The sequence below is a fragment of the Thermobia domestica genome, chromosome 15 (assembly GCF_964235325.1).
Source record: "Thermobia domestica chromosome 15, izTheDome1.hap1.1, whole genome shotgun sequence".
NCBI lineage: Eukaryota > Metazoa > Arthropoda > Insecta > Zygentoma > Lepismatidae > Thermobia > Thermobia domestica.
Window position 1 is genome coordinate 191,251,644 of NC_137468.1, and position 13,069 is coordinate 191,264,712.

At 38.7% G+C, this 13,069-nt stretch overlaps 1 protein-coding gene across 1 annotated transcript in view; it reads left to right on the plus strand.

Moving 5' to 3' along the window:
* Positions 1–13,069, plus strand: part of LOC145671424 (ATP-dependent translocase ABCB1-like) — a 190,824-nt gene that overhangs the window by 161,067 nt on the left and 16,688 nt on the right. Inside the window, exons 20-22 of the mRNA XM_081740597.1 lie at positions 3,096–3,299; positions 7,115–7,215; positions 11,843–11,983. Coding sequence (XP_081596723.1) covers positions 3,096–3,299; positions 7,115–7,215; positions 11,843–11,983 — 446 coding nt within the window. The remainder of the gene's footprint in view (positions 1–3,095; positions 3,300–7,114; positions 7,216–11,842; positions 11,984–13,069) is intronic.

The window sequence follows — 13,069 nt, forward strand, 5'->3', positions numbered from 1 at the left end:
TGACGGTAATTTTCACGAACTTTTCTGTCAATTTTCTGAAAGAGTTCATCCGTGACCACTGATGATCTGCCACTCCTCTCTCCGTCTGCGTAAAGACGGTACCGCTATCATCACTACTTCACGCATAGTGACCAATCGGAGGTTACTTTCCGAACGCGCCTCGTATACACAAGTAAGAAAACTGTTCACCATGTAATCCTTTTAGCAGTGTAAGCGATTTCGATTTTCTAAGGCATTGACGGTAATTTTCACGAACTTTTCCGTCAATTTTCTGAAAGAGTTCATCCGTGACCACTGATGATCTGCCACTCCTCTCTCCGTCTGCGTAAAGACGGTACCGCTATCATCACTACTTCACGCATAGTGACCAATCGGAGGTTACTTTCCGAACGCGCCTCGTATACACAAGTAAGAAAACTGTTCACCATGTAATCCTTTTAGCAGTGTAAGCGATTTCGATTTTCTAAGGCATTGACGGTAATTTTCACGAACTTTTCTGTCAATTTTCTGAAAGAGTTCATCCGTGACCACTGATGATTTGCCACTCCTCTCTCCGTCTGCGTAAAGACGGTACCGCTATCATCACTACTTCACGCATAGTGACCAATCGGAGGTTACTTTCCGAACGCGCCTCGTATACACAAGTAAGAAAACTGTTCACCATGTAATCCTTTTAGCAGTGTAAGCGATTTCGATTTTCTAAGGCATTGACGGTAATTTTCACGAACTTTTCCGTCAATTTTCTGAAAGAGTTCATCCGTGACCACTGATGATCTGCCACTCCTCTCTCCGTCTGCGTAAAGACGGTACCGCTATCATCACTACTTCACGCATAGTGACCAATCGGAGGTTACTTTCCGAACACGCCTCGTATACACAAGTAAGAAAACTGTTCACCATGTAATCCTTTTAGCAGTGTAAGCGATTTTCTAAGGCATTGACGGTAATTTTCACGAACTTTTCCGTCAATTTTCTGAAAGAGTTCATCCGTGACCACTGATGATCTGCCACTCCTCTCTCCGTCTGCGTAAAGACGGTACCGCTATCATCACTACTTCACGCATAGTGACCAATCGGAGGTTACTTTCCGAACGCGCCTCGTATACACAAGTAAGAAAACTGTTCACCATGTAATCCTTTTAGCAGTGTAAGCGATTTCGATTTTCTAAGGCATTGACGGTAATTTTCACGAACTTTTCCGTCAATTTTCTGAAAGAGTTCATCCGTGACCACTGATGATCTGCCACTCCTCTCTCCGTCTGCGTAAAGACGGTACCGCTATCATCACTACTTCACGCATAGTGACCAATCGGAGGTTACTTTCCGAACGCGCCTCGTATACACAAGTAAGAAAACTGTTCACCATGTAATCCTTTTAGCAGTGTAAGCGATTTCGATTTTCTAAGGCATTGACGGTAATTTTCACGAACTTTTCTGTCAATTTTCTGAAAGAGTTCATCCGTGACCACTGATGATTTGCCACTCCTCTCTCCGTCTGCGTAAAGACGGTACCGCTATCATCACTACTTCACGCATAGTGACCAATCGGAGGTTACTTTCCGAACGCGCCTCGTATACACAAGTAAGAAAACTGTTCACCATGTAATCCTTTTAGCAGTGTAAGCGATTTCGATTTTCTAAGGCATTGACGGTAATTTTCACGAACTTTTCCGTCAATTTTCTGAAAGAGTTCATCCGTGACCACTGATGATCTGCCACTCCTCTCTCCGTCTGCGTAAAGACGGTACCGCTATCATCACTACTTCACGCATAGTGACCAATCGGAGGTTACTTTCCGAACACGCCTCGTATACACAAGTAAGAAAACTGTTCACCATGTAATCCTTTTAGCAGTGTAAGCGATTTTCTAAGGCATTGACGGTAATTTTCACGAACTTTTCCGTCAATTTTCTGAAAGAGTTCATCCGTGACCACTGATGATCTGCCACTCCTCTCTCCGTCTGCGTAAAGACGGTACCGCTATCATCACTACTTCACGCATAGTGACCAATCGGAGGTTACTTTCCGAACGCGCCTCGTATACACAAGTAAGAAAACTGTTCACCATGTAATCCTTTTAGCAGCGTAAGCGAATTTCTAAGGCATTTTTTAAGTTCGGATCCCACGTTAAGCTATATGTCCAGGTCCCATATGACCTCGGTGCTGAAGGGCGTTGCACTTTAACGCAACCAACCAACCAATCTAAGGCACTGATGATGGAGGCATAGAACCATTGAAACTGTATTTTCATTTCCATAAAACGAAGGTTAAGGGGAGCCTTTCTTTAGTTAACATTTGAAGAAAGTTTTGAGAATAAGAAATGGGAAAATGAAATATTTAAGTTTTACGTCCCATGCTTATGCCGGCTAGGCTAAAGGAGACGGTGATGATGAGAAATGAATGAAGAAAGTGGGAGGAAACGGAGTAACCCCGAGAAAATCCACGTACACGGTGTTTGTCCACCATAAAGCTCACGTGTCGCGAGCTGGGATCGAACTAGAGATCCCATGCATCAGAGTTGAACGCTCTACCACTGAGCCACCGCGGCCCCTTGAGCAAAACAAAAGAAGCTGGTAAGGTAAGTACATTATTTGAGATGAAATTCGTTATTAGCGAATGAGTGGTAGAAGATAAAAGAGGAAAAGGAAGAACTAATGTAATGAATGGACGATATTAAAAGAGGTAATGGTTACGAGAAAATGAAATTAACTAATGACCATTGTGTGAGAAAAATAAAAACACAGCTGAACAAGACTGCACTTATTTAATAAAAACACATTTACACGTGACGTTTCGATCTTCTTTGCAAGATCCTCATCAGACGTACACTCTTGGTTAAAAAAGTGTAGAGTTTACGTCTGATAAGGATCTTGGCTAGAAGATCGAAACGTCTCGTGTAAATGTGTTTTTATTAAATAAGTGCAGTCTTGTTCAGCTGTGTTTTTATTTTTCTGATTTTATTTGCAAGACGTATGACTATGATTGTGTGTCTGACCATTGTGTGTGTAAGCTTCTAAATTTACGACAAAAATTGCCAGTGAAGGTACAATACTTACTAAGATGATTAATTTCTTGTATTTCTTGTTATAAAACAGGCTGCTGGAAATCGAGTGGGAACAGTTCTCAACTCTTTGGTGACCATTATAGCGGCCATGGGCTTAGCATTTTTCTTTGGATGGAAACTAGCATTGTTATTAGTAGCTTCAGTACCTATCATTGCTTTCGCTGGTTATAAACAAATGGCCATCGTCAGAGGGACTATCAAAAGAGATTCAGAGCTGATGGATGAAGCAGGCAGGGTAAGTGTCATTGTGCGTGTTTTAATTACATCTTTCATTGCGTTTTATATGTTACAGCAGTTAGTTCTACTTCTGGTTTTACGTTCCATGATTATGCGCTTAAGTAAGCTTGCCATATGTCCGATTTACTCCGGACATGTCCTCTTTTTGAGTTAAAAATTTCTGTCGAGGCGGAATTTTAAAATTTGGTAAAATGCTCGGGTTTTCCTGTACCGTTAGTAGACAATAATAGATCAATGACTTTTTAAGTTTAATTTTGTGTGTATGTGTGTGTGTGTAGCAACACTTGGTCTTGCGCTTAGCGAAAGTGTTATGTTCTCAAAATTGCTAAGTGGCAGTGCTGTGCGTACATAGCTTCTAAAATTCCTACTTCCGTTACTTCCTTTGATAAGACGTGTTTTTTGCACAAATTTAAATTAATAATAAGAGTGGTGGACATTGGTGGATGACGATATTGTGCTGCTGTGGCTGTGAAGATCAAACATGTCTTTTTTTTAATCTTCAAAATATGGCAACCCTATCTTAGGCTAGTGTTGCCAATTTAGGAATTTTGTCGCTAAATCTAGCGATTTGATAATGTATTTTAGAGATAAGATTTATTTTGTTTACCATTCTTAAAGTAGGGATTTAGCGTCTTTTGAAATGTCGTACAGCCAATAAACTAGCATTATTTCCATTACAATTAAGGTTTCTAGCGACTTTTAGTGCATTATTGTTAACATTGTTGGCAACATTGCCTTAAGCTAAACGAGACATGATTAAAGTCAATAGTTATAACAGAATCGATGAAATGAGAAAGTGGAGAAAACAGAATATCGAGGAAACCAGCGAACACGATGTTGTCCACTACAAAGTCACATGCCTCGGATCGAACCGGAGACCCTTCGTACCAGACACTAGAGCCTGTCTATTCCACCTGTGCCCTCGGAAACTATGCGAACTATACTTCGGTCCCACCCTCACCGCCCTCTGGCGGATGAAACCCTCCCTTTGCTTAGGGAAAAGAAGTGAATGACCTCAGTTGTGTTGCCAAGTTGTCATTCATTCACTTGATCTTGTCGAGTGTAGATCGTAGGCTACTTAGAGTGGCTAGCAAGACAGAGCACAGAGAAGTCCGTGTACTAATTCGTTGGGGCAATGCTTCTGCATTCAACAATTGAAAGATCTCGGCCTCAGCAACTTGTCCCTCCTCTTTCGAGGGAGGTACGGGAAATGACATATCGACACCAGCGCCACAAAGGGCACAGATGAAATAGAAGGGCTCTACCACTAACACACCGTCGCCTCCATTCAACTAACTATGCTCTCTCCCTTACGGGTTATGCTTCTCAATACTACAGGAAGTCAGGGTACTTTCTTCTTTATCAGGAAAATACTGATTGACGTATGCTGTGTAATGAGATATTTACAGGGGCGTAAATAAGGGCCGCGCAGACCCACATTGCGGGGGGGGTCAAGCCATCAAGGGGTCCCCAAATCGTGAAATGGGACGTAGAGAAGAGGCCCCACTCCACGCTGTCTTCGGAGAGGCCTCCACGCCTTTAGTTATGCCACTGGATATTTATCTAATTTCTGTATGTTATTATCATTCGAGAAGGGACAAATAGCTTCCTGACGTCCCCATTAACACGTCAATCAATCCATTTATTATTACCAGTTCCTATTCTAGCGTTCTGCCAGTATTGGGTGTATAGAAGGCCTCTCGGACGATTTATTTCATTCTACCCTTCTTCGTTCTGAGCATTTCCCGTGTTTTTCTTTCTTTCCGCACCCTTTTATATTTAATCTTGCCATTTGTTTTATGGTCTTTCCTGTTACCGTTTTTCAGGCATTTTCATGTGTAGAAACTACTGAGGCACAAGTTCCTCTTTTGTTCTTTGCATGTGTCCCAATCAACGCAAAGTAGGTTTTTTCTCGAACACTCCCTTGGTTAATTGTATTCTGAGAAAAGCCATACGTAACGGTAGGTTCAATATTTTAACTCCTTGCCCCCCTTAAGAGCCTGGCCATATGTTTAATATTTGTATTTAAAATGGCTACTACATATATTTGAGGGGGGCGCGGTGGCTCAGTCGTAGTCGCAGAGCGTTGACCTCCGGTGCTTGGGGTCCCTGGTTCGATCCCAGTTTGCGCCGTGTGGACTTTGTGGTAGACAAGCATCGTGCTCGTGGGTTCTCCCGTTTCCTCCCACTTCCTTCATTCCACCATTTCACTCATTTCTCATAATCACCGTCTCCTTTAGCCTAACCGACATAACTGTGGGACGTAAAACTGAACAATTTCATTTTTACATATGTTTGAAATTATAGAAATTACTTAATTTCTTAATGAATGAAAGTTCTGTCTTTAATGTTACTTATTATTAATTAAAATATTAAAAATTCACTAGCACACACACGCACACACACACACACACACACACACACACATATATATATATATATATATATATATATATATATATATATATATATATATATATAATGTGTGTGTATACATTTTGTGCGTAAAAATATCACACAACTAGATACGTACGCACAAAAAAAAGAAAAAAACATCCTGGTGATACAAGTAGTTGATGGAGAAATAATCCCAATAAATTCATTCAAATTCGAACCATTTCATATATCAATGGAATAGTAATAATAATAGGAACATTGGTAGTGACCAGTCTTTGAATGAGACGAAATTCGTTGGGTTAAGTTCTGACCCCTAAAGCCCCTATTCTACAACTGCTTCAAGTTCGAAAATGTTATTATTCCCCTTGTTTACCTCCATTTTTAATATTCCCGCGCGCGTGTTTTCTTCACTCGTTTCATATTTCATACCTTCATTCTCACCGTCGTGATTAACCCGATTGGGTAGAAAAGTGTGGTTAACTAAGCAAACTCATCACCATTAAAATACTGAACACGTTTCAGACTTTGACCGATTCTGATTTTGAAAACGCTTCTTGATACAAAATAAGACATTACTCGGTACCTTGTAATATATCACATCGTCATTAACAAATCAAATATAATAATTTTCTTTAAGTAAGAGTAAAAACTTGTTGTGACTTATTGAAACGTTTGGGTTGCGATCGGAGAGAGCAAGAAAATTTTTAACAAAACTATTTCTTTGCAACAATAATATTGATTTAATAGGGCACCAGTACTATTTCGTGGCGACGCGTCGTTTACTCTTTTCCAATACTTTTCCTTCCTTCTTGTTCGTTCGGCGCCCGTTTTGCTATCAACGCCCGGGGCGATCGAATCGATTTAGAGGCTGTTCAAAAATTTTGTGGCCCCTGATCCAAAAATGCATCAAAAGATTCAATATATTTCAGTCAAAACTTTTCTTGGAGGCCTTATATCTGGAGAACTACATATAGTGTAGCCAAACTCAAACTATCACTTAACTCAGTATGATGTGCTTATTGCGAAAACTCGAATTAGCAATTTTGTTCAAAAAATTTGTGGTCCTGATTCAACAACTAATTGTTGGCCAAGATCGCAATCTTTTGATCCATTTTTTTTGGGGGGGGGGGATCATTCCTAAAATTCTTGTTAATATATGCATCCATTTCTCTTGATGGTAAATTCTTCATATTTCTGTATGGTATGTCCTTTCGCCTGAGGTAGCGTTTTGAACAATACCTACTCATGGTATTAGAAAATGAAGGTAAACACTTTCGCCAGTATTTAATTCTAATTTAATGACTAAATCTTATTTAACCAGAATTAACATTATTAATTATTATTATTATTATTATTATTATTATTATTATTATTATTCATAATAATAATAATAATAATAATAATTTGTGTTGACAGGTGGCGGCAGAAAGTATTCAAAATGTAAAGACAGTACAGGCTCTTGGAAGAGAAAAATTCTTCTACGAAAAATATATAGACACTCTACTCGAACCATACAGGTACTATTTTCTCTCTCAAGTAATATAAGTACTATATATATATATAGATGATATTTATTCGAAGACTTATAAGCATATTTTGATGTATTAAATTTGTGTAATTGGTAACAAATATTTCATTAGAAATAGCAACTGAATTTTTATCACAATTAGTAACTTTCCAGCAATCTTTCTTTTTTATCTTTTAATTATATATATATATATATATAAGGGTAGAAAAGTTTCAAGATTGAAATCATAAAGTTTCGTTCAAAAGGCTGTTATAAATAATGAATATTGTATTGTTATTTATTGAAGCGAATGTAAGCGAGCTTCCATCTTTCGACAGGACATACATTTATGATCTTTATTTGTTCAACGATAACTTCCATTCAATTGAGCTTTGGGGTTTTCTAATGAGGCTTTTGCTTCATCAGTCAAGGAGGGATAAGGACAGAATGCACTCCCACCTTTAAAAAAAATATCTAAGGATAAACTGCATTAAACAATTTCCAATATTCATTAAATATGGTTGGCCTGTATTTCCTTTAAAGATTTAGAACCAGGACAGGTGGGTAAATTATCTTCAACTCTCCAAAAAAAATAAAAGAAAAGAGGCATCCTTAGTTTGATTTTACTGTGCACAGTACCGTCCGTCCTTCAAACCAGTGCAATTGTTTGTTCATTTATCTAGATAAAATATTCCATGAGACGTTGGAAAAGTAAACAAATTCTTTTCAGAGTTATTTCCTACCGTTCTCACAAACGAAACTTTAAAAATTTTGAATGTGATTATGCGAGGTATGTTCAGAAAGAATTCCATTTTCAGTCACAAGAAAAGTGTGTATTTACATACTATATCCTTACATCGATCTTTTTCAAAGCAGTGCCCTTGGACCGCCATACACTTTTCCCAACAGTTCCCCCACTGATAGAAACAGTACTGGAATGCCTCTTGTGGAATTGCTCGCAGCTGATCCGTCACATTTATCATGATGTCTTTTCTAGACTGAAATCTGGTTCCTTTCAGGGACATTTTCAGCTTTAAAAAAAAAAAATAAATAAAAAATAAAAATGAGATAAAGCGATGTCGAAAGGGTACGATGCTTGATAAAACAAGATGTGCTGTGTTTGATCAGGAAAATCTGTATTATATGCTTCGTTCCCTAATGTCTGAAGCCCATTGCTTTGTCCCCGAAGGCCTGTCAAATCTTGCGGATCGTGTCCGATTGGGATTCTCCGAGATAGACACAAATAAAATTTAATGCTGTAACCTTATTAAAGTGTTTCAGTCATTTTGTCAGACATTGACGCCGCCCACTTACATCTCCTCATACATCGGCGGTCTGCCAGCGATTTGACTGCTTCTGCAGACTGGAAAAGATAACAAGAATACTCATTAGGATTACCTACATGCGTGCAACAAACCACGCCTCCCTAACTACATTTATTTACGCAATAATAGTAAGGTTGAACACTCATTGAACAAACCTCCTAGTTGCCATAGAAATATTATTAATAATTCTCCTGTTTACAATATACTGGAGAAGTTTTGCGAATATATAAATGAAGATAGCATAATGTAAAGAAAGAAAAAAAAAAACTACAGATTCTCGCACTATGAATAAAACCAGGTAGATGAATAGATAAGGTATGGTATTTCTATGTATACATATGTATCATGTTGTAAGACTAATGTAATGTATAAGGAACTATAGTAGTAGTTTATTATATAGACAATAATAGAATTTGACATGTTCTATACCGCATGTACAAATGTACAATACTGTGGTCTCCTGAACGCAAAATATATATATCTTAAGTGTTATATTTCTATGTAAATCAATTTTGTTTGCTTTCGAAATATAAATGTTTTCGTCCTTGGAGCTATTGAAACTAATTGGATTTTGTTTTGCTTTGAGTTTTCAGCTCCGAGGCCATATTAAACGTGGGTCTACAGCTTACTGCGGAATCCGGACTGCACGAGCCCCAACCGGGAATCGAATCCGCTCTTCCGCGCCAAAGGCACAAACGCTAACCATTTAGGTAGAAACAGTGGCGTCATTTAGGGGGTCAGGAGAGGGCAATTGCCCCCCTCTAGAGTTTGAGGAATGCATATACTTCAATCGACTGTCTGCTAATATACTAGTACAAAACGTGAAACTCTTATGTCAGTGATGCTCTTGTTCCCCTTAAGCAAAGTTTGAAATGACGCCCCTGAGTAGAAGATAGCTCAAAACAAAAAGAGTATTTGACTCACGTAATTGTTGGCAGAAACAAAGATGCTTATAAAGTTGTTATAACTCAACGATTGTAAGAAATACAATAGAAACAAAATACAAGGAACATAAAAGATATATATATACCATTAGAAGTTCAATACAGTAACATTCTATAAGCTATCTAACTCTATATGGCCTATGGAACCCTGCGGTTCAATGCCGCATTGACAAAAGCTCTCCACTGACTTCTGTCCTTAGGCAACTGGATCCAGGTTCTACTTTGTATTGCTATTTCTGCAAGATCCATCTTAATATTGTCCTCCAATCTGCACCTAGGTCTTCCTAATACTCAATGAACACTTTCGCTAAATAGTTCGTTGAATAAAGAAGAGTAAGATGAAAAAGAAACAAAATTAAGAATAGAAGAAAAGTGGTCGTGAATCATTCAGTTAGTAGCAATACTTTGTACATAGGGGGTAGTGAGAACTTTCCAATTGTACATCAGTTACCCTTACAAGAGACTGACATGTGTAGAATGCTTGAAATAAAATAACATATTCAAATAGTAAACAAAGAATCACCATCATAGGTGTTCTTCCATTATTGACAGATTCTTGCTTCAAGTTGAGAAACTTCAATGCCCCTCAATCCTCAGCTCAGGGGCTGATCCAGGGGAATGGGGCGGTCGAATATATTTTATTCCCCCCAGAATAGAATATTTTTTATTTTAAAAATAAAACCTATCCTAAGAATTTTCACCTTTGTACTTTAAGTGTAAAATAAAACCTATTGACTTCGAAGGACCGCCCTCCCCAAACATTTAGCCTGGACCCGCCCCTACCTGAGCTAGCCTCTTCATCTTGTAGCAATTTTGTAGTCTAATTCCATTAACAGTAGACTCTTCCACCTCTCCCTCTTATTCTTTCCACCGTGCTTTCTGTCACGTCCCTAATAACCCAGATCTTCCTCAGCTAATGTGACAATTAGTCTCTGTTTTTAATTAGACAATTGTTTTTTCTTCTTAAGTATTCCTCAGCTAATGTATCATCATCATCATCGTCATAGGTATTCTCCCATTATTGGCAGGTCACTTCTTGCAACTAAGAAGTTGGAATGTTGCACGGTCTTCCTCTAACCTCTTTGTCTTCACATACGATTTTTCTGTTTTAATATCATCCTTAATTGTAGTCTCTTTCGCTCCTTTCCTCTTTTTCCTGCCATCATACCCTCTAAAACGTCTCTCATAATAGAGTTCCTTCTTAGTCAATGTCCCAACCAGTTTCTCTTCCTCTTTTTAAATAATATTCAAAATTGTTCTTTTTTTCCCCACCATTTCTAACATCTTCGCATTCGTTTTCCGCTCGACCCAGCTAATTCTCTCCCTTCTCTACACCCACATTTCGTAAGCTTCATTCGTTTTTAATCACTTTTGCGTCATGTCCATGCTTCTCACCTATGCAGTACAATACTCCACTTTTTTAAAAATAATTACTCCTTCTCAGCTATTGTGACAATTCGTTTTTCTCTTTTTAATTACATCTAAAATTGTTCTTTCCTACCCTTACTTGTAGCATTTCCTCGTTCAATTTCCGTTCAACCTAGATTCCAAGTTTCTACCCCTTAGAGTACAATATTTCTCATGAAATATATGGTATTATGGGTCTTTTCTTAGAAAGATAATTGAAGTTAAGCGATAGGATAGGATAATTTCGTACCTTGATTGAGTCATAACATATAATACAAGTGTTGAGTCTAATAACTCCGTAAAATATCTTTGTTGCTGTCAACAAATGATGCATACGGCCAAACAACAGAACTAGCACCACCGTGCAAATTGTGCAAACACTATTTTAAAAGCTTTACCTCCTGTTGCATCTACCTAGCACGAACTGTGTATATGTTCCGTTGTTCCGCTAAACTTTGCACAAACAGAAAGAATCCAGCCAATAATTACTGAGAATCTCTTATTTTTCACCGACATCTTGATGTTGCACTGAAAATTCTAACTTTGTTCAAGTTAATGATCGTTCCGTTGTACGGCCGCACACATAGCTCCAACAACGAAAAGGGTTGTAACTTTTCGAAACGTCGTTGGCAAATAATAATACTCATTCATGAATGTAATGTTTAGAAATAAGAATTTTTATTTGTGACTGTACAGTCAGTGACAAAAGTTCGTTTCTGTTTGATGAAATTAATTTTGTAAATAACTTCACAATGGAAGGACAATTTGAGTGCAGCTTTCGGTAAATTTAAAAAAGGAATGAAAATTACAAGAATTGTTTTTCTGTACGTTCCAGCCATAGCACTGTTATTCCTCAAAATAAGTTTTACCAAAGCGAAAGAACTTTTGCCTCTGACTGTACATGTTACGTAATACATCTCATTGACTTTGCTATGATATATCATCTTCCTCTCTCTTCCAGAGAAGCCAAAAAGCAAGCCATCTCGTTTTCTATTTCTTTTGCATTTTCTCAAGCATTTGTTTTCGTAATTTATGCTGCTGCATTTCGCTTTGGCGCTTATCTAATCGAGATAGAAGACATGACTTCCACAAACGTCTACAGGTAATAATATTACAAATATATACAACTGTACTTAGCTAAATTATAAGTTTTAAAGTAGTTTTCTACACCATAATATCTACTAATATCGATCTCAACTTATCGTATCCCGTATTAAATACGAGGAAGAATCAGAAACTAAGTAACAAGGCCGATATGTCTTGAGTTTCGTCTGTTATACAGATATGACGAGTAAGGGATACTTTTACTACATAGAGTTGGCAACTGTGCAGAGTTTCAGCCACCCGCCACCTGCGGCGCTAGTTGTAGGTAAACACAAATGGCGGTTCGTTTGAAAAACTGATCTCGCGAAGAAGTCTGCTCAGTTATTCGATTTCTGTGGGCGAAACATGTAACTGCGGCTAGGATTAGGATTAGGATTTAGATTTCTGGGCTTTCGGCGTCTAAGGCCATTCAGCCCGTCACTTTTGAGGGATGACGTCCTTCGGCGAGCACACTATCCGGGGAAAGGGAAGCAAGGAATCGGCCTGGGACCTATAAGTTAGGTACCACCTCGGCATTTGAATGAGGAAAACCCAGGAAAACCTCATTCAGGGTGGCTGGCCTTAAAAAGCGTTTTACACTTTTTCGACGGAGTGGTCCCACCGGGACTGCTCGCACCGAAGGCGAGAGCGTTAGCGACTACGCTACGCGGGGCCACGTAACTGCGGCTGAAATCCACCGAAAGCTGGTAGAGGTTTACGGAAAAACTGTAATGTCTCGTTAGCATGCCGCAGAATGACAACGCGCTCCCACATACAGCCCGGAAGACCACCATGCTGTTGAAGCAGTTCCTCTGGGACATCATCGACCACCCTCCCTACAGCTCGGACCTCGTTCCAAGCCACTTTCACCTGTTTCCGCAGTTGAAGGAGCACCTAGGACGCCATCACTACTAACGACAAGGAGGTGAAACTTCGTAACAACGTGGCTGAACACTCAAGAACAGGATTTTTACCAGCAGGGAATTTTCAAATTCATCCCACGATGTGACAAGTGATTCAACCGATATGGAGACCATGTCGGAAAATAACCTAATGTATGTACTATCTGTTGGCTGTATTAGTTGTATGAAATAATGTATACACA